The sequence below is a fragment of the Eucalyptus grandis genome, chromosome 11 (genome assembly GCF_016545825.1).
Source record: "Eucalyptus grandis isolate ANBG69807.140 chromosome 11, ASM1654582v1, whole genome shotgun sequence".
Taxonomy (NCBI): Eukaryota; Viridiplantae; Streptophyta; class Magnoliopsida; order Myrtales; family Myrtaceae; genus Eucalyptus; species Eucalyptus grandis.
Window position 1 is genome coordinate 44,539,079 of NC_052622.1, and position 21,617 is coordinate 44,560,695.

The 21,617-nt window shown below is 41.4% G+C and overlaps 3 protein-coding genes across 5 annotated transcripts; 1 reads left to right on the forward strand and 2 right to left on the reverse strand.

Moving 5' to 3' along the window:
• Positions 1 to 246: 246 nt before the first annotated feature.
• Positions 247 to 2,068, reverse strand: LOC104427934 (ammonium transporter 2 member 5). The gene is made up of 3 exons (XM_010040940.2): positions 1,478 to 2,068; positions 1,077 to 1,362; positions 247 to 893 (listed from the first exon to the last, which is right to left on the reverse strand). Exons 1-3 carry the CDS (start codon positions 2,066 to 2,068, stop codon positions 337 to 339), a joined length of 1,434 nt encoding a protein of 477 aa, XP_010039242.1. The 3' UTR covers positions 247 to 336.
• A 1,666-nt stretch (positions 2,069 to 3,734) lies between these two features.
• Positions 3,735 to 11,465, reverse strand: LOC104426628 (peptidyl-prolyl cis-trans isomerase CYP63). Of its 3 annotated transcripts, none has more exons than XM_039304674.1 (14): positions 11,325 to 11,465; positions 10,621 to 10,718; positions 10,438 to 10,492; positions 9,615 to 9,703; positions 8,615 to 8,639; positions 8,466 to 8,504; positions 8,273 to 8,390; positions 7,951 to 8,132; positions 7,521 to 7,851; positions 7,250 to 7,395; positions 6,971 to 7,136; positions 6,556 to 6,840; positions 6,399 to 6,479; positions 3,735 to 4,466 (listed from the first exon to the last, which is right to left on the reverse strand). In XM_039304674.1, exons 2-14 carry the CDS (start codon positions 10,696 to 10,698, stop codon positions 4,082 to 4,084), a joined length of 1,980 nt encoding a protein of 659 aa, XP_039160608.1. In that variant the 5' UTR covers positions 10,699 to 10,718; positions 11,325 to 11,465; the 3' UTR covers positions 3,735 to 4,081. The 3 variants fall into 3 exon arrangements, with proteins under 3 accessions (XP_039160608.1, XP_039160609.1, XP_010038050.2); XM_039304675.1 differs by having other exon boundaries at positions 6,399 to 6,464; positions 7,506 to 7,851; XM_010039748.3 differs by having other exon boundaries at positions 7,506 to 7,851.
• A 5,592-nt stretch (positions 11,466 to 17,057) lies between these two features.
• On the forward strand, positions 17,058 to 19,667 carry LOC104426629. Its single transcript, XM_010039750.3, is given in 3 exon segments — positions 17,058 to 17,120; positions 17,123 to 17,867; positions 19,352 to 19,667. Coding segments are annotated over 2 exon segments (624 nt in total). The 5' UTR covers positions 17,058 to 17,065; the 3' UTR covers positions 17,692 to 17,867; positions 19,352 to 19,667.
• Positions 19,668 to 21,617: the final 1,950 nt, after the last annotated feature.

The window sequence follows — 21,617 nt, forward strand, 5'->3', positions numbered from 1 at the left end:
AAATGGTTATTTTGGCCCCCCACATTTTCGCATTAACCTCATCGGAGTCCTCCAGTTTGTCTTATGGCGATTTGGAACGATGTTTCTTCCATGATGTGGCGACAAGGATTGACGGTGAATTTGAAAAATCAAATCAAAATTGAACGCATGAAACTTGTGAAAGGAAAGGAGAAAACTATCAATTTGGACCTCGATTCTTATTATACTTATGGTCTAGAGCACATCAAAGCCAACTTGTCCCTCAATTGTCACTCCCTTAGAACAGACAGCGAAACAAAAGACTTGGAACATTGCCAAATTCATCTGATTCCCATGACATCGATCGATCTCTTCTGATTAAACCATTTGCAGTTCGCCTCCGGCTTTAGGCACCACCGACGGGAACTCATCGATGCCATGGACCGAATTGTACTTGGAGGACTCGAACTTCTCTCCGTCGCCCCACAGGGCGTAGGCCTCCTCACCATGGATCGCGTCATCCCCGGCTTGCAACTCGTCCTCGGCCAGCCTCAGCGGCACGATCGCCCTCACTACCAAGCATATCAAGCTCGTCATGATCACATTGATGACGACCACGTAAACAATGCCCAGGATTTGGATGCCCATCTGCTTGAACCCGGCCCCAGGGCGGCCCATCTGAAGCCCGTAGGCGAGGCCGCAGTAGTGCTGCCAGTCGGTGGCGTTGTAGAAGAGGCGGTTGAGCTTGGGCTCGGCGAAGAAGCCTGTGAGGATGCCGCCGAGGCTGCCAGCGACGGCATGGGTGTGGAACACGGCCATCGTGTCGTCGACCTGCTTGAGGAGCGATAGCTTCTTGTGGAGCACCATCATAGTGTACCACGGGATGCTCCCGGACATGATCCCCATTAGGATCGCCGCCCAACCCTGCACAACTCCTATGTGCGTGCATAGGAAAAATATATGTTCTAAGTAATGTATGCAAATTTCAAAATAAACGCAATCATAACTTTAGTTATTACAGTTTACTACAGGGACCGTCCGACCGATTCGCTATAAAAAGTCCGTGCCCTCTTCTAGGTTCGTGTTTCTAATCATAGTCGACGTAGTTATGCTTGTACCTGCGGCAGGAGTGATGCAAACTAGGCCGGTGATCATGCCCTGGGTGGCGCCGATAACGGAGGGTTTCCCGAAGAAGAGGATGTCGAGCAGGAGCCACGTCAGCAGGCTCGTGGCCGTGCACACGTGGGTGTTGAGGACAGCCAGGGACGCGTCGATGCTGACGCTGTACGGGTCCCCGCCGTTGAACCCGGTCCATCCCATCCACAGCAGCCCGGCGCCAGCGAGCATGAGGAGGATGTTGTTGGGAGGGAACCTCTCCCTATCCTTGGTCGCCCTCGGCCCAACCTGTGTTGTGAATTTGGCAAGATTGAGATACGTGCGTACTTAGTCCTATTTCACTTCCGGCAACCAAAGTGATTGATAGAATGTTAGGATGACAGACATGAGCATTGACACATACCCAGAAAGCTGCAGTGAAGCCGGCCACACCAGAAGAGAGATGGATCACATAGCCACCCGAGTAATCGATGATTCCCTTCTTAGACAGCCAACCGTTCGGGGACCATATGCTGTACGCCGTGATCGTGTACGAAAACGTCAACCAAAGAGGCACGAACAGCATCCAGGCGTGGAAGTTCATCCGCCCCAGCAGCGCCCCGGCGATCAGGATCAGCGTGATCGCGGCGAACACGAACTGGAAGTACACCATGGTCGCGTTGGGGAACTTGTAGCCGCCGAAGGTTTGGTCGAGGAGGAACTTCTGGTCGAGCGCGACGTTGGGCATGCCCAGGAATTGGATGCCCTTGTCCCCGAAGGACATGCGGTAGCCCCACCCGACCCAGCAAACGAGCACGCTCGCGAATGCGTACAGCGCCATGAAGGCCGAGTTCACGGCCCACTTCTTCTTCACGATGCTCCCGTACAGGATCACGAGGCCCGGCACGCTCTGCATGCCGACCAGCGTCGCCGCCGTCAGCTGCCACGCGTTGTCGGCCTTGTTCATCCATGCCGGGTTCGCTTCGTTGGGGAGGAGGTTCTCTGGGAGGCTCATACTTTCTCCTGTCTCTTGGTCGAAAGAAGCGCTTGTGGTCGGTCGGAAAGTGATGATTCCATCGGAGAGGATCTACTCTTTATATAAGAGTTGGGACTGAGGCGATTCCAGGCTAAGCTGTTGCGAGCCTGGACAATCCAAGAATTTACTAATTATCTGAAATCTTGTCAAAGCCCTTTGGATTATGTGCGAACAGCGAATCGAATTGCGTCGCAACGAGTGCAAAATTGTCAAAATTGGTGCTGCTAAAGAGCTGTTGCTGTCGCTATTGTCTTTGCTTAGTGATGGGGCGGAGAACACCATAGCAAGCATGCTGCAGCACTGAAATTTCCGTCGACAACGAATGCGTTTGGGGAGCTTTGGTGCCTTTGAGGACCAAGGCATGATAATTCCTAGGGACTTGAGGAATCCCGTTTGTTTAGATTTCCTGAAGAGGTTGGACAGGTCGACCTCGGTATCGTGATAGATCCACGGCTGCGTTTCCGGGTTGTCGAACATTGTTGTTGTTTTGGCTCCTGTTTTCGGAATCCTGAGCGACGGGACAAATTGGCATGGCGTTTCTCGAACCGGGCATGTGGTTGTGAAGTAAGATTCAAGAGCATTGCATTGGTTTTTTACTGAAAGGGAGATGAACATAAAGAAGACAAGATAAATGGCGGACGAGGATTTGGTAATTGGTTTTTGGCGTGTTCATCTGATTCCAGGGCAATGTAATGTGATGTCTAGGCTTGGAACAATTAGAATCTAAAGAGAAATGAATCTCGACGAGAAGCGAACTTGATCGTGGAATTTTTTTGGAGAGATACCTCATTCCAAGAAAATGGGGAGAACGAAAAAATGGAAATGGATGGAAAGAACTTACCTAGCCAAAATTTAGGTAAATCGAGAGGAAAAGCTCGTTAATAAATCTCTATTCTTAGGATGATCATTCACATACCTCTAATCAAAACTCCACATTAAAAGGGCCAGATTGTTCTTCCTTGCAAACTCATTGGAGTTAAATGTTTTGGCCTACAGTTAATTTTAGGCGATCTCGGTGGTAGTAAAAATTTAAAATTTCGAGGATGGTTAATATTGAAAAGAAAATGACATTTACATAAATAAAAATATATGTGAAAGTGTAAAATGATCTTCCAAACGAAATTTTAAGCATGATCATATTTTGAAAAATAATGGTAGGATTAAGTACGGTGGTATTTTGAAAAGTAATGGTAGGCAAATAGTTATCGCATGAAAAGTAAAGTATGTTTCTTACGATATTTTCAAATCTAAAAATAGAGAAATCGTATTATCATTGCAATTGCTACCTCAAATGCGCAATTTCTTTAGACCCCAAAAGAAGAGCAAGATAATGATCCGAATTTTGTCGGTCTATCGCAGACTTTGGAGGGTAATTCGTGGCCAATACACCCCAAAACTGATGAGAGATCCTATGCAAGTTCGATAATTTTGCTGTCACTTACAAAACTAGCATTCAACCATATCACTCGGGCATCTCGAGAGGGACGTTCAAGCAGCACACCCGGATTCGTCCAAGAACAGACACCGAGCAATTCTTCGATTCGACCATCCAATCATTCATTCGACCAAGCATCTATATTTCACGGTCCAAGTGTCCAGATTGAGGACGAACCGCAACTATCAAACCACCACCTGAGATTTACCCTAGACATAGATGAAGTCCATTCAATCATGGCAAATTCCGAAATACCCAAATCACCAGCATCAATCCAAGTCTACTAAAGTTTTATAAGATGCAAATGAGAGGGCCATGATCTCAGGAAATTCTCAGAACGTTTAAGATGACCTCGTAAAAATCCAGCAGCTATGTCATTAAATTTCATTTACCGAGTACATAATACCGACCGAGTGAGGCTGGTCCAAGCCGCTCTTGGTTCATTCCAACGGTTGCACACCCCATGCGAGTCCACCTGACTCAAAACGTTGGGCGCAGGTACTCCACAGATCATCAAATCTCTCGGCCAATCGTGATGATGTGAAGTGGAAGACCCTTTAGTTGATCCCAGAATCAGGACTGGCGTCGCCATAGGAGACCAACCCCCTCCCAGAAGGGGAGCTGGATCGAGACCTTGCAGGAGATACAGGGGCAGCTTTGCCCTCATGCTTGTCTGGTACTTCATCAGGGGATCTAGATCTTGAGGAATCATGGCTTCTCGAGGAGGACCTTCTTCTGCGTGGAGAATGCTCATCGACTCTGGTCCCAAGACGTGATTTCAACCTCTCGCTCAGTGGCAATTGCTTATTCGCTGGACTAGAACCACGTCTAGGGCTCCGACTCCTGCTCCTGCTCCGGCTCTGGTCCCGACCCCGGTATCGGCCTTTATTACCACCCGGGCTGCGAGACACACTCCTGCTTCGACTTCTTCTTCGTTGGTATCTATGAGGAGCCAAATAAACATCACATGTGCAGTAAGTACAAATGTTTCATCTATTTCCAGTTAAAAAAAAAAGAACACCCCTTGCTCATTCTTTACTTTAGAACTAGTCAATGTCCAAATTGCACTTACTCGTAGCCATAAATTGTTAAAAACACTGTAAAGAAAGATACATTATTCTTATTTCTGAAAAATGAGATTAAGAAAACTCATGTAAAACGGTAAAAGGTAACGCATTTGAGAGTGGATAAGTGTCTTGAGATGGTAAGGGACCGATAGTAATGAAAATAGTGGAGAAGTAAGTGAATTTTGCCATACAAACGTATCTATTTACTTAATTTATGTAATTTTCCATGTGGAATCAAACTTTATTATACTTACCATAAGGTACTTTAGGAAGCAAAGAAGAAAGCAGTTTATTACAAAATCAAAGACCCATTTATTATATCCAGTACATAAGTGTTTGTGTACTGCATGCGATGCATTTAAAATATATCTAAATATGGTACTCAAAACATTAGTGTTTTGCAATGTTACTGAAAACATTGAAGCGATTAGAAAAATATACAACTCTGCTATATGATAACTCCAAATATCACCATCTTTAGTGAATAAGAGAAATAAGCAATTAATGAGAATGAATTGTGTATTGTTTTGTTATTCTAATTACTCTTAAGGGGAAAAACAAAGTCAGAAATTTAATAAATACATGCAGGGTAAGTTTCCAAGAGATTTTCTGTCGCCATTGACGAAGAATAACATAAATGCATACATAAGCATGAATTAGAAGTTTTGGATTGACCAAAAGAAAGGTTAAACCAGAAACTGACACTATTAAAATAGGCTCACACTATTTCCACCCCAAATAGCTTTAGACACACCCTGAAATTGAGATGGTCCAAAATAACCCTTACTGGGATCTCACTAATAGAAAGATTGATGAACATACCTTGTGGATCAACCAATCTCATGATTTTCATCTACCTTTCTTAAGTGTTCTCCCTTCTCTCTTCTACTCTGTTCTAATCGGAGAAGTTTACACGTTCGCTGGTTTTTTACAAGAATTTTTTAAGATTTGAGCACCTTAATATATTAAAAAGCTCAGGATTCCAATTTTAAAGAATATTCATAACATTCACACTATGATGTCTATGGAAACATTAATTTACAACCCTTCCTTTAAAATTCAGTCTCCAACAATTATATGTAATTATATGTCACGATCCATGTTAAAGTTGCAAACTCTAGATGACTAACCTTATGTCATAACTTTTTGCAATCTCCAGTTTATGTTTGATGGAAGTTTTAGGTAGGTTTTCTATGTAATTTATAGTTTCGGCCAAGATTCTTCCCAGAAAAGAAAGTTTTGTCTCAGATAGGGTATTAAAAGCTATTTGAGTGGAACAAGAAAGATAAATTTTGGAATCCATGTACCAATGTTTTCCTAGCAATCAGTTTGACTATTTGTGCACACCCTTGAAATTCCTTAAGTTCGCATCTGTTTAAGGTATATATTTTATGCCTTTGACTGAACAACTTGAAGGTTCAATATCATCACGAAACATTCAAAAATAACATTAGCAAGTAGAAAAGCCAACATGAAGTTGGGCATAGAAAGGTAAGGAAAATAACAAAGGGAGGGAGAATAAAATCACATTGTTTTGATTAATATGGGCAGTCTTATATAGTGGCATTTTTCAATAAAAAATCTCTTTCAACCTTTCCCTCTATAATTTTAACCACTTAGTTCTCTCGGGTTATTTTTGTCAACTTAACAAATTAGGGTGTGTTGCAACCATTTAGAGTGAGGAAATCAAGTGAGCCTAAAAAAAAACTTGTACTTAAGATTCTTAATATCTAATTAAAGAAAAAAAATTGTACCAGCCTTCTACTAGTAGCACGAGCAAAAGTGTGTTTCAAAGAAGAGAGAGAACCTTGGAGGGCTCCTGCCTCTTGGGGGGCTTCTGTATCTTCTGTGTGGTGAGCGCTCAGAATAGCTTCTGTAATTTGAATACCTACGCAAGTCCATTAAGCACTAAGCAGTAGCGAACATAAAATTGGCCATGCCATTTTTGGAAAAGTCCAGCTCACCTATCATTCCTCCTGTCATGAAAGTTTCTTCTACCATAATGGTAGGGCCTATATGTTACATCTTCTGGAGATGGGGTACGATATCGACGGGCATAGGAGAAACGTTCTGTGAAGCCACGGCCCTTTCTAATGCGCTTCGAATTACCATCTGGCGCAGGGCTTCTTGATGGATTGCAGGCACGAATAGAGGAAGAAGGTTCAGAGGCTTTATGTGCAGGACTGCTTGATGGACTTCCCTGAGGGACACTGTTAGCCAACCTTTTGGGGCTGTCCCTCATGCTTCCGCTGAATTTCAGGAATATGCACAACAGTTTACTATAGTCAGAAGGTGTTGGGAAGCATTCTGAATGATAAAAATTATGCCCAAACCTTCTACCAAGTTAAAAAAACACATAAGAAAGGCAAGAGCTGAAACCTGGACTTCTTTGAACCATCTGAACGGGGACGTTGATCATCATATTTACCAAATTTTGCATCAGTACCATGTCCATTATGCTGAACATCATTCTTTGGTGAAAATTCACCTTCTTCATGTGATGAGTTGTCCTCAACTTTCTTGATTTCACGATCCCTTGGTGATTCTACAGCAAATTTTTCCAAGTCAAAAGCAGCAGAGATCCAATTGGACAAACTCCTCATTAAATCAAAAACAATTTATAGAAAAGTGAAGAGACAACTCCAAGAATTGGCATACCTAAATTCTCAGGAGAATTTGCTTCGGCATCTTTTAACTTGCTAACACTTCGAGCAGACTCACGTCGAGAAGATTTCTTCTTGTCATCTCTACTCCTACTACGGCTAGAACTTTCACTTTCTGAATCACTTGAACTATCTGCACTCCTGGAAAGAAAGGTAAAAAAATGGCCACTCTCAATACATAGCAAACAAAAAGCAGTCGGGCTGAGTGCCAAACTTATATGTAGCAAACAAAAAATCCAAATAAATTCAACCGTTCGGACTTGTGCCTTGATTTTTTGTCATATCTGGCACTCTTTTGCTCCCCACGACTATCCTTCCCTCTTTGCCGACGAAGTTTTTCTCTTTTTGTTGACTTCCTTTTCCTGTGCCTTCCATCACTTGAGCTTGAATCAGATACCAATGACTCAGAGTGTGATTTGGATTCTGACTCAGTGTCTGAGGAATAAGATTCAGAATCGCTATCAGAGCTCTCAGAGCTGTAGGAATCAGATGAAGAGTATCTCCTTCGTTTCCTCGTTCTCTCCTTGCGGGATTTTCTCTGTCGTCTTTTTCCTCGGGATTCAGAAGACGAATCTCTTGCAGATCGTTTCTTTTTTGCTGATCAAAAAAATTCTATTACACATTGGAAATAGGAGACTCATAACAGTCATCCCACAAAAAGGTAGTAAATTGAGGGAATCACAAAAGAATAAGTACCTTTTAGTGTTGCAGATTTACTTTTTTCCTCCACAACAGCATCTTGTGTTCCTGTTTCAGAAGTCTCACCGCAATCTACAATTTTCACCGGTTGGAGGGGTTTTCCATTGGCACTTCCTACCTGTTCAATTTTCTTCACAACTTCCATTCCCCTCATAACCTTCCCAAATACAACATGCTTCCTGCCAGGAAAAACATATTGCATAAATCGTAAACATCATATTCATAATTCACTAACGAAGAACAGTAACATGGCCATGAATACTATAAACTAATTGGAAAGCATGTTGTAATTTTTTTTTCCAAAAAAATTAAAATGTACCCATCAAGGTGAGGTTGGCGCTTGAATATTATGAAGAACTGGGACCCATTGGTATTTGGCCCACCATTTGCCATAGAGAGAAGACCAGGTCCATCATGTGCTAGTTTGAAATTCTCATCTGATGTATGGAAAAAAATTAAATCACTAAATTGTTAATAAACAAAAAGCAGTCAAGTTGATAGAGAAATATTACCAGCAAACTTCCCTCCGTATATACTTTCTCCACCAGTGCCTGCAATCCAAAAAGGGTCATCCCTTCTTCTAGTCCAATCGTGACTATGTAGTCAAAAATAGTTTATCCAATCATGAACATTAGTAATTTTTACGAGAAGGGAAGAGTACCATTTCCATTTGAAAAATCACCACCCTGTGAAGACAGTGAAGAGGATTAATGAGCTTCCAGTTATACACATCACATAAACAGAGTGCACAAGACCTTCAAATCAGAGGATCCTAGGTAACAACTTATTTAGTGACTCTAAAATCACTCATCCAATATAAGATTCAGATGGCTATGACAATACTAATAGAATCTTAAAATTGGCTAGCACTCTTCGCAAGCTTCCCAGGTTCAACTTTTCTCCAGCTCTCGTTTGCAAGAAGTTAGTGACTTCCAAGACTATCATGATTGAGGCTTTTACAGAAGGGAAAAAATTAGAATTTATTAATGATTTCTATGTTGCTACTAAAATCATCGTCCAAAAACTGCCCTCTTCAGATTTCAGACTTCTAATTATAGGTTCTTTTTCAAAAAAAAAAAAAATTATTATTCTATTTACGTTTATTAGAAGCTATGTAAAAGATAAAGCAAGGCCAGCAGCCTCCCCCACCAATCAAGGTAGGGAATATATTCTAAGTGATGCTATTATTGACAGAAAAATGACTGTTAATGTGCATTCACCAATTTATTTCTTTTTTTCTTCTTCTCTTGGTCTCAGTCTAATAAGTATAATGGACAATCTTCTTTCATCCTTGAACTTCACAGTTTTCAAGATCGATTTCAAAGGTTTTGCAATCCAATGGACAAGCCACCATCAACCCCTTAGCTGAACAGACTCGCATCCTTTCATCTACAATCAGGACCCCATTATACCTACTGGCACTGTCAAGCCACATAACGAGGCTCACACATCTGTACGAGATGCTTGCATACAATGAAGTCCTTATGCTAATTTGACAAGCTTTCTTCGACTCTCAGAGATAAAGGCTCAATAGGCAATGGACACTACGATTATATGCAGTCTGAAGGTGAAGTAATTAGTAGCAATGTGCTAATTAGACTATTCTTAAAGTAAATACATCACAAGAATGAACATGATTGATAAAGAGAAAAATAGCGTACTTGGGCCATGAACCCTTTAATAATTCGATGAAAGTACGATCCTTTGTAGTGCAGAGGCTTGCCAGTAGTTTTCCCCACTCCTTTCTCTCCTAAATTGAATAGAAAATACCATCAACAATCTATAAAATGCCAATGCAACCCATACTGCTTACTCAACACCAACAGAATGAAAAGAGTGTTCATTTAGTTACACTCATATTAGAGTGGAAGTGAGCAAGAAAAGAAAGAGCAAAGCATCATAGAGCTTGTCAATTGATGTCAAGACTTCCAAGAACCTTGGTAAAAAAATTAAGAAAAATCAGAGCTTCTAGTTTTCATGCTCTTTTGCATCTAAACATTATATGTCATGTCTTTTAGATATATTTTCCTGGACCAACAAACCAAGACTCACAATAAGTGCCAAACCTTTGTTAAAAGCAATGGGGAGAATTTAGAAACCTAGAGATCTATTATTCACCTAAATGAAAACTTTAATAACAGAGATTATGCAACATGGTATCCACATCAAATCCATCTCAATCATGGACAGAGCCATCATAAAATTCATTCAAAATCAATTACCAGTGATGAGAAATCTAGTTCACTTTCGAACTCTGACTAAAGAAGTAATTCGTCCAATGGACAGAATTGGGTGACCTAAGCAGACTTTCCCTTATAACATAAGCCTATCGCATGGAAGAAGAATGCACACCATTAATGCTAATGCAAGGAGACTCTAACCAATTTCCGTAGGGAAAAAATGACGAGCAGCATCGCATATACAAATTACGCCATACCAGCATTAATACTTTTGAATCATGACAAACTTTAAGATCAAACGAACCTGTGCAGAGTGATCGGAAATTTTCTGCTGTCCTGGGAACAGTGTCAGCAAAGAGCTGCAAGACTCAGAAAAAAGCACGATTGTAAGTGTGCTTCCAACAGAAAAGCAACAGTCAAGACTTCTTACAGAAAAATGACATAGACAAAAAGATATTTTGGATGAACGACTCCTATTCTAGGTTACCTCGATAACAATCCTCTCCACAGGATCCCCATCAATAGACACATCTAAGAAGACGAGAGGGTTCTTTCTCTTAGTCATCTCCCGCGACTTCAAGAATGCTGAAGGAGAATACAAAGGAGGAAAAGATAGTGAGGTCAATGGTCATTGATAATGGACACTTGCAGTTCCAAGGTATAAGTAAGAGAATGGCATAAAGCATAAACACAGGCATGCGAAGTCTTTACGGATGAAACTGCTTTCACAGAAAAAATTGTCACACCAATCTCTAACGGGAAAGATCACAACGTGTCATCCAAGAGCTCAAAACACAAAATGGACATCAAGTCTATAAACAACCCATATAAAAACTCGTCTTTGTCTCTACAGAAACCCACAAGATTCACCGCAAAGGTTTCGACTTTGAATTGTCACGCAGTGGAAGCACAAGGTCGTCCAAAAAAAAAAAAATCGTATCTTTCGCCAACCTGCAAGTGCATACATCACAACCCACGAAACCCAAAACCCTAATCACTCCACTCCTTCGATTCCAAGTCATGGCAACGTGCACATTCGTGAGACTACCGGAACTTCACGAATCAAAAGTACATAACCACAAGAGAAGAAACAGAAGAGAAGTAAATTATTGAAATCGTGACATCTAAATTAATCTGAGAGGGGGATGAAGAACGAGGATCGAGAATGGGAAGTTGAAGAGCGGAAACTACCTTCAAGTTTAGAACTTGGAGCTTAGAGAGAGAGAGAGAGAGAGAGCGGCTGCAGAATCTCACTTCCAGTTCCGCAGAAGAGCTTCGCTTTGCCTTTGAGAGGGAGGGAGGGGCAGTCTTCTAGGGTGGCATCCGGCACGCTCTCACGTGTGTCTGAGATTTTATTTTTCTTTTCTTGTTCTTTTTTTTTTCTTTGGTCGAATTCTATTTTTCTTGTTTAAAGATGGTAGAAGTGAATGTTCTGTCTGGACCCTAGCATGATGTTTGCTGTTTTAACTGTTGACCTTCTGTAATCTTGTGATGTTAATATTTGACATTTGTTTAATTCGACATGGTTGAAGTCTTTAAAGATATTGAAACGTTTGAAACGTTTTATTGAATAATCACGTATAATTTTTAAGGTTTACATAATATTTTATATCTTTAAATTTGAGAGAAAAAGTTGTAAGTAGAAGTCGAGAGTAGGTCAAAATATAAAAAAAATTGAACGAATTTTTTTACATTCAGTATTAGCATTATTCACATTGATCGTCCACTCCAAAATAAGACATGGTACAAAATTCTCATGTCCTTGGCAAAGTATTGTAGATTATTGATAATTTGGTAATAAAAATCTTAGATCGGACCTAGCTTATACATTCCGTGCATCAAGGGCGACCCATCTTCAGTCCACAAGCCCATCTCCTCATTTTTGTTATTCTCGTGGTTATCGAGACTACAGAGTAAACTTATTAACAATAAAATAAAAAAAAGTACCTTAATCTCAATATTAGTTTATCAATGAAAATTGATCGGTAGTTAAGGTGATAGCGTAATGAAAGTCTAGGAGATTTATCTCGCAATTGAGGCCAAAAGTTTGAAAGAATACTACGCGTATCATTGAAACAACTTTTTTTCACATTAAAACAAAACCCATGTGCTATTTCTAGAGAAATTGATTGAGCCGTGTACTTCCATCTGAATTACACAATGTTGCTCAGTGGCCATTGTGTTGGCACTATCACGCCGGAAGGATGCATTAAAGAGGGGGATGCGCTCTCCCCTTCCCTCTTGTAAGTAATTCACAAATTCTAGCTAAGATGCTTTGGGTGCGTTTGGGAGTTCCATTTACAAGGCACTTTGTACCCTCAAAGTCCTTTAGGCTAAATATTGAGTGTTTGAGAACAAATTTGAAATTCTCATTAGATCAAAGTTGGCATTCTCAAGGCTAAAAATCCAAGGTAGGGGTGTCTTGGGCTTTTAACTTTCTCGGCATACAAGGGGATACTGTTCATATTTTCATTTTCTTCCAAAACTATCCTCACTCACTCTCTATTTTTTCAGTTTTGCCCTCGTCATTGGACTGCTCATCTTCTTCTCCATTGAGGTCGGCTGAGGTGTTGCGCGGGCTGTGAGCGTTGACAGCTACATAGAGGTCGGCATGGTCACAATGGCCCAAGCGACCATTGCTGGAGGGTGGCGCGACCGCCACGCCATTTGGGTCATGGCGAGGTCTAGATCACCGACCTTGCCGCGACCCAACTCTAGGGCGGCAGGGTCACGGGAGGGCCTTATCGCCCTCGGATCTAGGTCGCGGCAGGGTCGCCCGACCCTAGGCAGCCTTCACCGAGGGTTGCTCAACCCCGAGCAGCCTTCGCCGATGGTCTTCGAGGATCGCTTGACCCCGGGCAACCTTCCCTAGTTGTCTCCGAGGCTGCCTGAGTTAGATGTCGATCGCCGACGACAAATTTCGATCACCAACTGCCATCTACCCTTGCTGGCCAATTTTTTTAATTTTTCTTTCAATAAATTTTTTTCACCAGAAAAGTTATTTGTAAATATAATCTCCCAAAACATTATTTTGCTAAAAAGTACTTCACAATAGACTTTTATATTATAATTTAACAAACACAATTTACATTCTGAAAAGCCTCTTTAACCTAAAGTCATTTGCATTTTCTTAATGATTTTTCCCAAAAGTCCAACTAAATGCACCATTTGTCGATCTAAATAAATTAGAACCATTTCAAGTTTAAAGACAAAGAGAGGCAGTGCAGCCATCACACATATCAAATGTGTCGATGCTCTCATGTTATTTATGTCATACCCCACTCCTACAATAATGAATGTCAAGCCCATCCTCCTATTTCAAGAAAGCAGTCTCAAACACAAATAAACATAAACTTTTTGTCAAAAAATATATCAATCTACTTATCTGATAAAACAATGAGTTGATTCAAAATTAGAGTTTCTAAAATCCATCAAAGTATATATACATCTACAACTCAACTAAACCCAAACATATCTTCTCAAATATATAAATTCTTTAAATTCATACTCAAAAGTCCAACTACCGAAAGTTCCTCCAGCACTCTTGTTTTACTTTTCAATCTGAAAAACTTGAAGAACATTTAAGATGAATGGTATGGGCAATCGCAATCCAATGAATAGTATATACCTCTTTTAAGTTCATGCATTCATTATACAAATTTACAAATAATACTATAATTCATTTATCTTGAATCCACTATATCATATACTCACGACATCAAAATAAGTTATATTATTACAATCATATCAACTCAAATATCAATGGTCCATTCCATCAATCAATATAGTGCTCAATATCCAACTATGATCATAGTTCCTACCTTCTTCAATTTATCGATTCAACTTTTCTATTTAGTTTGAGCCAACCTTTTTTACCAAATCAACTATTCTTTTTCTTTTTTTTTAGACCAACTTTTACAATTTACCTAGGCCATGAAGCGGCAGGTGAGGGCGTCAGAAGCATGCCTTCAGTCCTAGTGCTCTTGCTCTGGACAAGTAGTGAATTTTCAGAAATTGATGCTAATTGTCTCAAGAAAAGTGTGTATGGGGATAAAAGATAATGTCAAGAGGAGCCTATGTAGCACCGACACGGACACGTGATACGTGACACGTGACACAACACGACACGACATGTCGACACGTTATTTCTTAAAAATAGAGAATTTCGACACGTTCCGGCACGTTATATATTAGATATATTTTTATATATAAATACATAAATAAATAATAATAAAAATAGCCTAGAATTAATTTACACAAAAGATATTAAATAATATCATTCATTATTTTAATTTGTTACAATAATACACAAAACTTAGAGGAAAAAAACATTGTTTAAAGAAAAATGCTGAAATGATATTTTTAAATTTATTTATTTATCATATATAGCATTTTTTATTACTTCTTTCAGAGTAAAAGACTTTTAAAAAAAATAAAACAATTCTAAAAAAATAAAACTGAAAAAAAAAAATTGACCCCGTGTGTGTATATTTATAGCAATTTTATTACTTCTTTTGTGTATATTTATATTTTGACCCCTCAAGTATTATAAATTTTTAAAATTAACCCCGTGTATGTCGGAATCGCGTATCGGAATTCTGGACTCGCGTGTCGGAGCGTGTCGGAAAGAGTTAACCACGTGTCGGATTTTTCAACACTTGTTGACCGCGTGTCGGACACGTGTCGGAGTGTCGGACACGATACGAAAGCTTCCGGAGAGTGTCCGTGCTACATAGACAGGAGCTATAGATGAAGCCCATCAATTGTGATACTACATAACCCGGGCACCCCTTGGAGATTGAAGGTGCAAGGAACAGAGTACTTTGATTTTCTTACGTGAAAGGTGTAAAATTAACCAAGACCTTAAAAGATAGAACAGTTTATTCTTAGCCAGATAACTTATATCATAATAATAGTTTAGAGCATGCCTGCGATCAATGAAGGTAACAATCAATGTCTGACAAATTAGATGCAACTACTCCCAGATTTTGGTGGGGGCATGGATGATGGAAAGCTGCAATTCTTCACACCGACCAGTTGGGATTCTTATTAATGCCATCCAAACTCTCCAAGCGGATTGGACTTTGGGCATAGTTGGTTGTTTAATAAGACCTTGCCAATGAAGCTAAGTTGAGGAGTGATCAGCAACATTGATGAGTGTTAAGCGAAAGTGCTATGACAAATGCTTCGCTGATTTGGAAAGCCATCCCGAAACTTATGATAGATGTTCAAACAGGACGTGTGTATTTAACAAGGAGTATAAAGGATGTTGAAGTGGAGCATTACCTATGGATCCCTGACTCGGCGGATCATTGCGTCAAACTCATTTATTGGGGCTAACTTAATCAAGGCATGAAGGGGGCAGACCTGTTAATTGCAGGATCAAGGCAATGGGATAGCCAAATGACACTAATTGATATGTTCATGAAAATCAATGGCAGATCAGGTAACCCGGCCATTAACGCTACTCAACTAAGTGGGTTTGATGTTATGCTAAGCGATAACATTTGGAAGGGTTGAAATGTGATTGTACACAATGGAGAGCGATCTAACACTATGCAGTTAATAACACGGGTGTCGTAGGATTTTCAAGCTTTCCCAAAAGCACACCTAATCCAAGATGTAAGAAGGTTGCAACAACCATCCATCAATATTATCGATGTTGATGGCGCTTCAAAAGACCATCGCAGTATTGTTGCGTTTTATTGCTCACAATCACTTGAGGATTGCATTGCAAGCGACAAAGAGAGCTTGTTATATTCCCCTCTTGCCAATAAGGTGACAACACATCTTTTTACCTGTCATCTTGCCGGTATTTCACATCTCCATCATGTTTTGATTGAAGGAGATTGCAGAAAAACTATAGTTTTTGCTGCCCAAAGCTATGCCCTTGGCCCATCCATACTTATGGTTTGGATATTTATAGTTTTCTGTCACGCAATCCTAATTGGTCTTGAGTTTGGTCCCCTTAGGTCTGCCAATTCTATTACTCACATGATAGCTAACTAAGCTTTTTCAAAGTTAGGTTTAATTAATGTTCTTTCTTCTAACAGTATTCCCGATCTGGTCAACGAGGCTATCTCTTCCGATAGGTTTAGTCCTATGGTGTTGTCCCATGTTTTATCTCTAGTTTTGCGATTTAAATGAATGACATCACTGCCTAGGCAAAAAGAATAGTTCTCATTCTAGATGGGCCGTTATTGTAATGACCCAATCTGATAAAGATAGAAAACGAAAGTTAGGGCTAGAGGGTTCAGATAATGAACGACTCTTGACAAGTTTCTAAGATGACGAAGAAGATAGGAATGTACCGAATTACACATCGAATAGGAGAAAGCATATCTAAGATAAATATGTGAAATTTATAATTAACTCACATCAATACCTTTTGATGTAATGGCAAATTTTTCCTTAGAACTCCAAAGTGAAGAGCACTCAGACTAAAGCACCACCAGGATAGGTAATCTTTCATTGAAAGTACCTACTTGGACGCTAAAGGATAAAGCCATAAGGCTCAATGGGCCAAAATAGATAATATTTCGAGTGAGGATGACATAATTATCCATGCCATTGTAGTGGGCTGTGCCCAAGTCGGCGCGTTTATTATCGTGTCAGGCGGAACTTATGCTCAGACCCGATTCAAATTTCTTTTATTTTTCAATAGCCAACTGATGACTGGTCACTTGCCCAGCAGCTACTGATTGTCGACAAGTTGGGCTGGCGCGATTTGGGCCCGTACAACCCACGGGCCTGACCTCACTTGGCCCAGATCATGCCTTGGGCGGTCGAGGAAACAACATGGGCCGGCCACACGGCCCAAATAGTACATGTCCGGGCTTTTCCGGCCCATTTCCTTCCCTCTAGACAAACCAAAACCACTCGCCATACTCAGCTTAGGTCCGAAACCGGAACCGGAACCGGAACCGGAACCCATGTCGTCGCCGGACCACTTCGACGACTACTCGCCGTCGGCCACCACCGCCCTCTTCCCCGCCCCTCCCCTCTCCTCCGCGGCCCCCTCCCCGCCGCCCCGGCCGACGACCCCTCCTCCGGTCCCTTCGTCCTCGCCTTCCGCGACCTCGGTTCCTGGTCCGCCGCCCTCGCCTCCTCCAAGTCCAAGATCGTCGAGCAGTGCGAGGAGGGCGCCCGGATCGGCTGCGCGGTCGCCGCGTCCCGGAGCTGCGCGCCCCCGTGGTGGGCCCCGCTCGCCGGCCGGAAGGCCGACCCGAAGCAGAGGGAGGAGTGCGAGGCGCGCGAGATGGAGTCCTGCCTCGTCGCGGCGAAGGAGAAGTGCGCCGGCTTCGCGGCGGACAAATGCGCGGAGCCGTTCATGGGCGCGAGGGTCGCCGTCGCTGACGAGAGGGTGGCGAGCGAGAGGGCGGTGGTTGGGCGGCTGATTTCGCGGGCGTGTCTGGCTGGTAAGAGCGAAAGTTTCGATTTGGGATGGTTTGGCGAGTTAGGTTTGGACGATTTGGTGAAATGCGGACGTGGCGGTGTGAGTTATGTGAAGGCTAGTGAACTGGTGGGGAGGAAGACTGATTTTAGTGGAAGTGATTGAGTTCTTGATCTTGCCGGTTCGATGAGGGCATTGCTAGTGCTAATTGAAGTTTCGATTTTGAGTGCTGGAATGTGATTTTGAGGATGTAAGAGATTTTCCAGGTGGAAGTCGTTGTTGAGCTTGGATTGTGGAGACATCAAGAAAGTTGCAGTTTGGTTCGGATGAGGGTGTTTGAGGTAATGCTATTTCGATTGCTCAATGATTTAATGAAGTTTTGAAAATTTCAATTTGCTCGGGCAATGTAAGTTTCGTGTCACTTCGCCTGCTGGCGATGGCATGAGATTTAGTAAGTGAAAGAGCAAGAGATGTCAAGTATTCACTGGCATAATGTATTGTCATGCGTATTGCTTATGCACTTACAGGTGTGGTGGAATATTTTCTGATGCTGTTTCTTAATAATATTGTCCGGAATTTGCAGATACTAGATGGATTGGCTGGCTGTTTTGTGCGTTATGATGTCACAGAGCCATGCTGATTTCTGATTTTTTTATTAAAATTTCCATTTCGACTAACTGGCTCATTTCCTTCCTCATCGCTATTAAAGATTTTTTCTGGTTTGTTTTTCCTTTGGGATGTGTTGATAATTTGGGTGTCTGTCAGAGAGAAAGGCCTGTTACCCGCTGGAAGGAAACGGAAAAGAGGTGTGATGCAAAAGATGTATCCTCCTATAAGCGTCCCAACTATAAAACCAGAGAAATCTGAATGTTTCAGAAGACAGTTTTCTTGGCATGGTTGACATATGAGTTGTTTGTCGAACAAAATCAACTCGGTCATATTGTGGTTCACAAAAGAATGTACTATTAAATAGGAAGGTTTTTCTCCCCCAGTAAGAGCTAGTCCCTTTTGGTATTAACCCTAGTTCAACACACAAGATGTAAGTGTGCACATACAGCAAATAGGACTCTCAACTCTGCATTTGACATTGTGTTATCTATATGTCTGCTACCAACTTTTAAAAATTCATGCTGAGTAGCTAAATCCTTTCTTTGACCAAGACCAAAGAGCATATGACATAAGCTAATAATGCAAGAAAAATCTGGGCAGTCACTTATCTATTGTTGTTCTGTCGCTTATGATTACTCCTTTAATTCGACTTTATCCGTTGCCTTTGAGGTATTGGTCTGAAGGATAGTCTGATGGAATATGGATCACTGGAAATTGTTTTGCTACAAGTATTCTTCTTTCTTATCAACTGCATTCTTCCTGGTCATGGACACTCTCCTGGCCTTTAATGCCTGGATGATTTTACCAACTGATAAAAAGTAATCATTATTTCCTGTAGTTTGAAGAGCTTCCTTTTCTTTTTATCAATGGATAAACATTCTAGTGGCTGTTCATTTTGTGCGACTGATTATCACTACTAGAGTCGGTTCTGTTAATACGGTACCTGGGCTGAGGTAAAATGTTCACCCACCTAAAAATATTATTTTATTTTATCTTTCGTAGAAATTATGTCCTTTTTCTTCTTCAAATTTGATATCATTGAGATGATTCTTTGCCATGAATCGTTGGTTTCCCTTCCAACACCAGTGTGATGAGTGTCTTGAATGGAGATTGCTGTTGGCCTAGCCTATCTGATTGCCAATTAGTCAGTATCAATAGTTTTAGGCTCTGGTTCAGTCTTAACTGATGACTGCTTTTCTTTTAATCCTGGCTGCAGATCATCCAAACTATCAATGGGCATGAGCCAGATATGGAACTCCATCCTGTAAGTGGAGAACTTTCGCATTGTTTATTGTCCTTAGCCTTTCCTTTGAAGCCGTGATCAAAAGATATAAGCCGTTACCCTCATGGTTTTGGTGCGGAATAACCATCGTGATTGCAACTTGTTCCATTCTTTGCATTTTATATGTAGTAGTAGCTTCGTTCATCAATAGCTACTGTTCACAGTGCAATGCCATACTCGGAAAATTAATTTGCTTTTGATAGTTTGACTGATGGGTCTTGAAATCGGATCAGATAGGTTTCTGCTTCAATGGGGCCAACTGTTGATCCATTTTTTACTGCACGACTCTTGGACTCTGCAAGTTCAACGTCTAGATCGTTTAGCACGCGCTGCAACTAATAAATGACGATGGGTTTTGCCTTTTGGATGATGATAGATGTGATAACGATTGATGTATAAAGTTGGTATGTGGCAGGGGGCAGCAAGTGATTGGATGTTAAATATGACCAACTTGTTTAAAGGCTTAATTAGAGTATACCATGTTACTTACTATATCCGTAGATCAACGTAGAATCTTAGGGTGCTGTTTGGTAACCATCTGGAAGGGGCTTTGGAGGGCCAAGGCCTTTGGGGATTCTTTGTTTGGGAACCACTTTGCTAGAATCGCGTTTGGTAAAATTTTTGTTTAGGAACAGATTGGGAATAGAATCAAGAACAAAAAAAAAAATTGATTCTTCTTCTGCGGAACGAATTTGAGAATCAAAATCATGAAACTTTCTTCTTCCTTCGCGACCATCTCGCGACCGCCGATCGCCACCCGCCGACCGCTCGCGAGTCCGCAACCGCCGCGAGTCGCGTCGCCGCGCCCGGCTGCAGGTCGCGCGACCTCGGCGCGACCTAGGCGGGGCGGAGGTCGCGCGACCTCAAGCCGCGAGGTGACGCGACCTCGGCGCAACCCCACGGGGCGAAGGTCGCGCTACCTCGCGGCGCCTGGCGCGACCTCGCACGAGCTCGGCCGACGGATTTGGTTGTCGCGAGGTCGGCCCTCATCGGCCGGTCGCGGCGAAAGAAGAAGAAGAAGATGAGAAAAAGAAAAGAAAAAAAAAGGAAAATGAAAAGAAAAAAATGAAAAATGAAAAAAGAAAAGAAAAAAAGTAAAAAATTATTTAAAAATTAAAAGAAATTGATTTGTGAACTATTTTATTTTTTTGATAGTTTTTTTATTTTTTTTATTAATCACCAAGTCCTTTGTAAAATTTTCCAAACACTATTTTTCCCCAAGCTACTTCAAAATCTTTAAAGTACAATTTACCAAAACCATTTGCGTTTTGGAAAAAAATGCATTTGGAAAACCCTTCGGAATGTTTACGTTTTCCGGAAATAAAATCGTTCTTCCCAAACGCACCCTTAGAGGCGTTTGGCAGCTCGGATAGAAGGCTAAATAGGAGAAAATAAATAAATTCCTATTTGGCGTTTGACCCATAGTGTGAAAAAAATAATTTTCTTTTTAGTTTCATAAAGTCTTAAAATAAGATTTTCGACTTGTTTGTGACCTTTCTTTATTGCAAATTTCCCCAATTTTGCAATGCAGTATCTGACATCTCTTAATATCAATCAGTCAATAATTATTGACACATTAAATCCTACACTAATTTTCACGATTTTTTAAAGCTTGAAAGATTGTAATTCTTTAACTAAATGATCATAAATAGAAGACATGAAGGCAGGTGAAGAGAGAAGTAATACCCCCTCGCTTCCCCATTTCTCGCTTTCAACAGATGAAGCGATGCATCGCCCCAAATCTCATCTCTTCGCGAAGACGAAGCGGTCCTGTCCTACGTGCGGAGGATTGACGATCGAATATCTTCGGACGATAGCTCCTGGAACAGTTCCGATCACCACTGCGTCGTGGGTCTCGCCCCTTCCATACACTATGCGTGAAGCTTAGAACACCGTTGGGCTTCTTTCCCGGATTGTTCACCCGGTAGCTCACGAACCCAACACTCAATCCCTTGCTCAGCTAGATTCGTGAGTGACGGACCAACCTCGCTGATGTGCTTATCACTAAACGTCATGCTCTCCTGGAACTGATTGACAAAGCCATAGTCCTAGAGTGAGATCTTCCCCAAGTAGAACCGCATATCACATTCCTCGATGATCGAACTCCGTAGTTGCTGGTTCTAGCCGAGCCTCTTGTTGGGGAAGACCCAAATCTCATTTCTTCGCCCTTAGAAAAAGTGGTCCCAACCTCCGCGAGAAA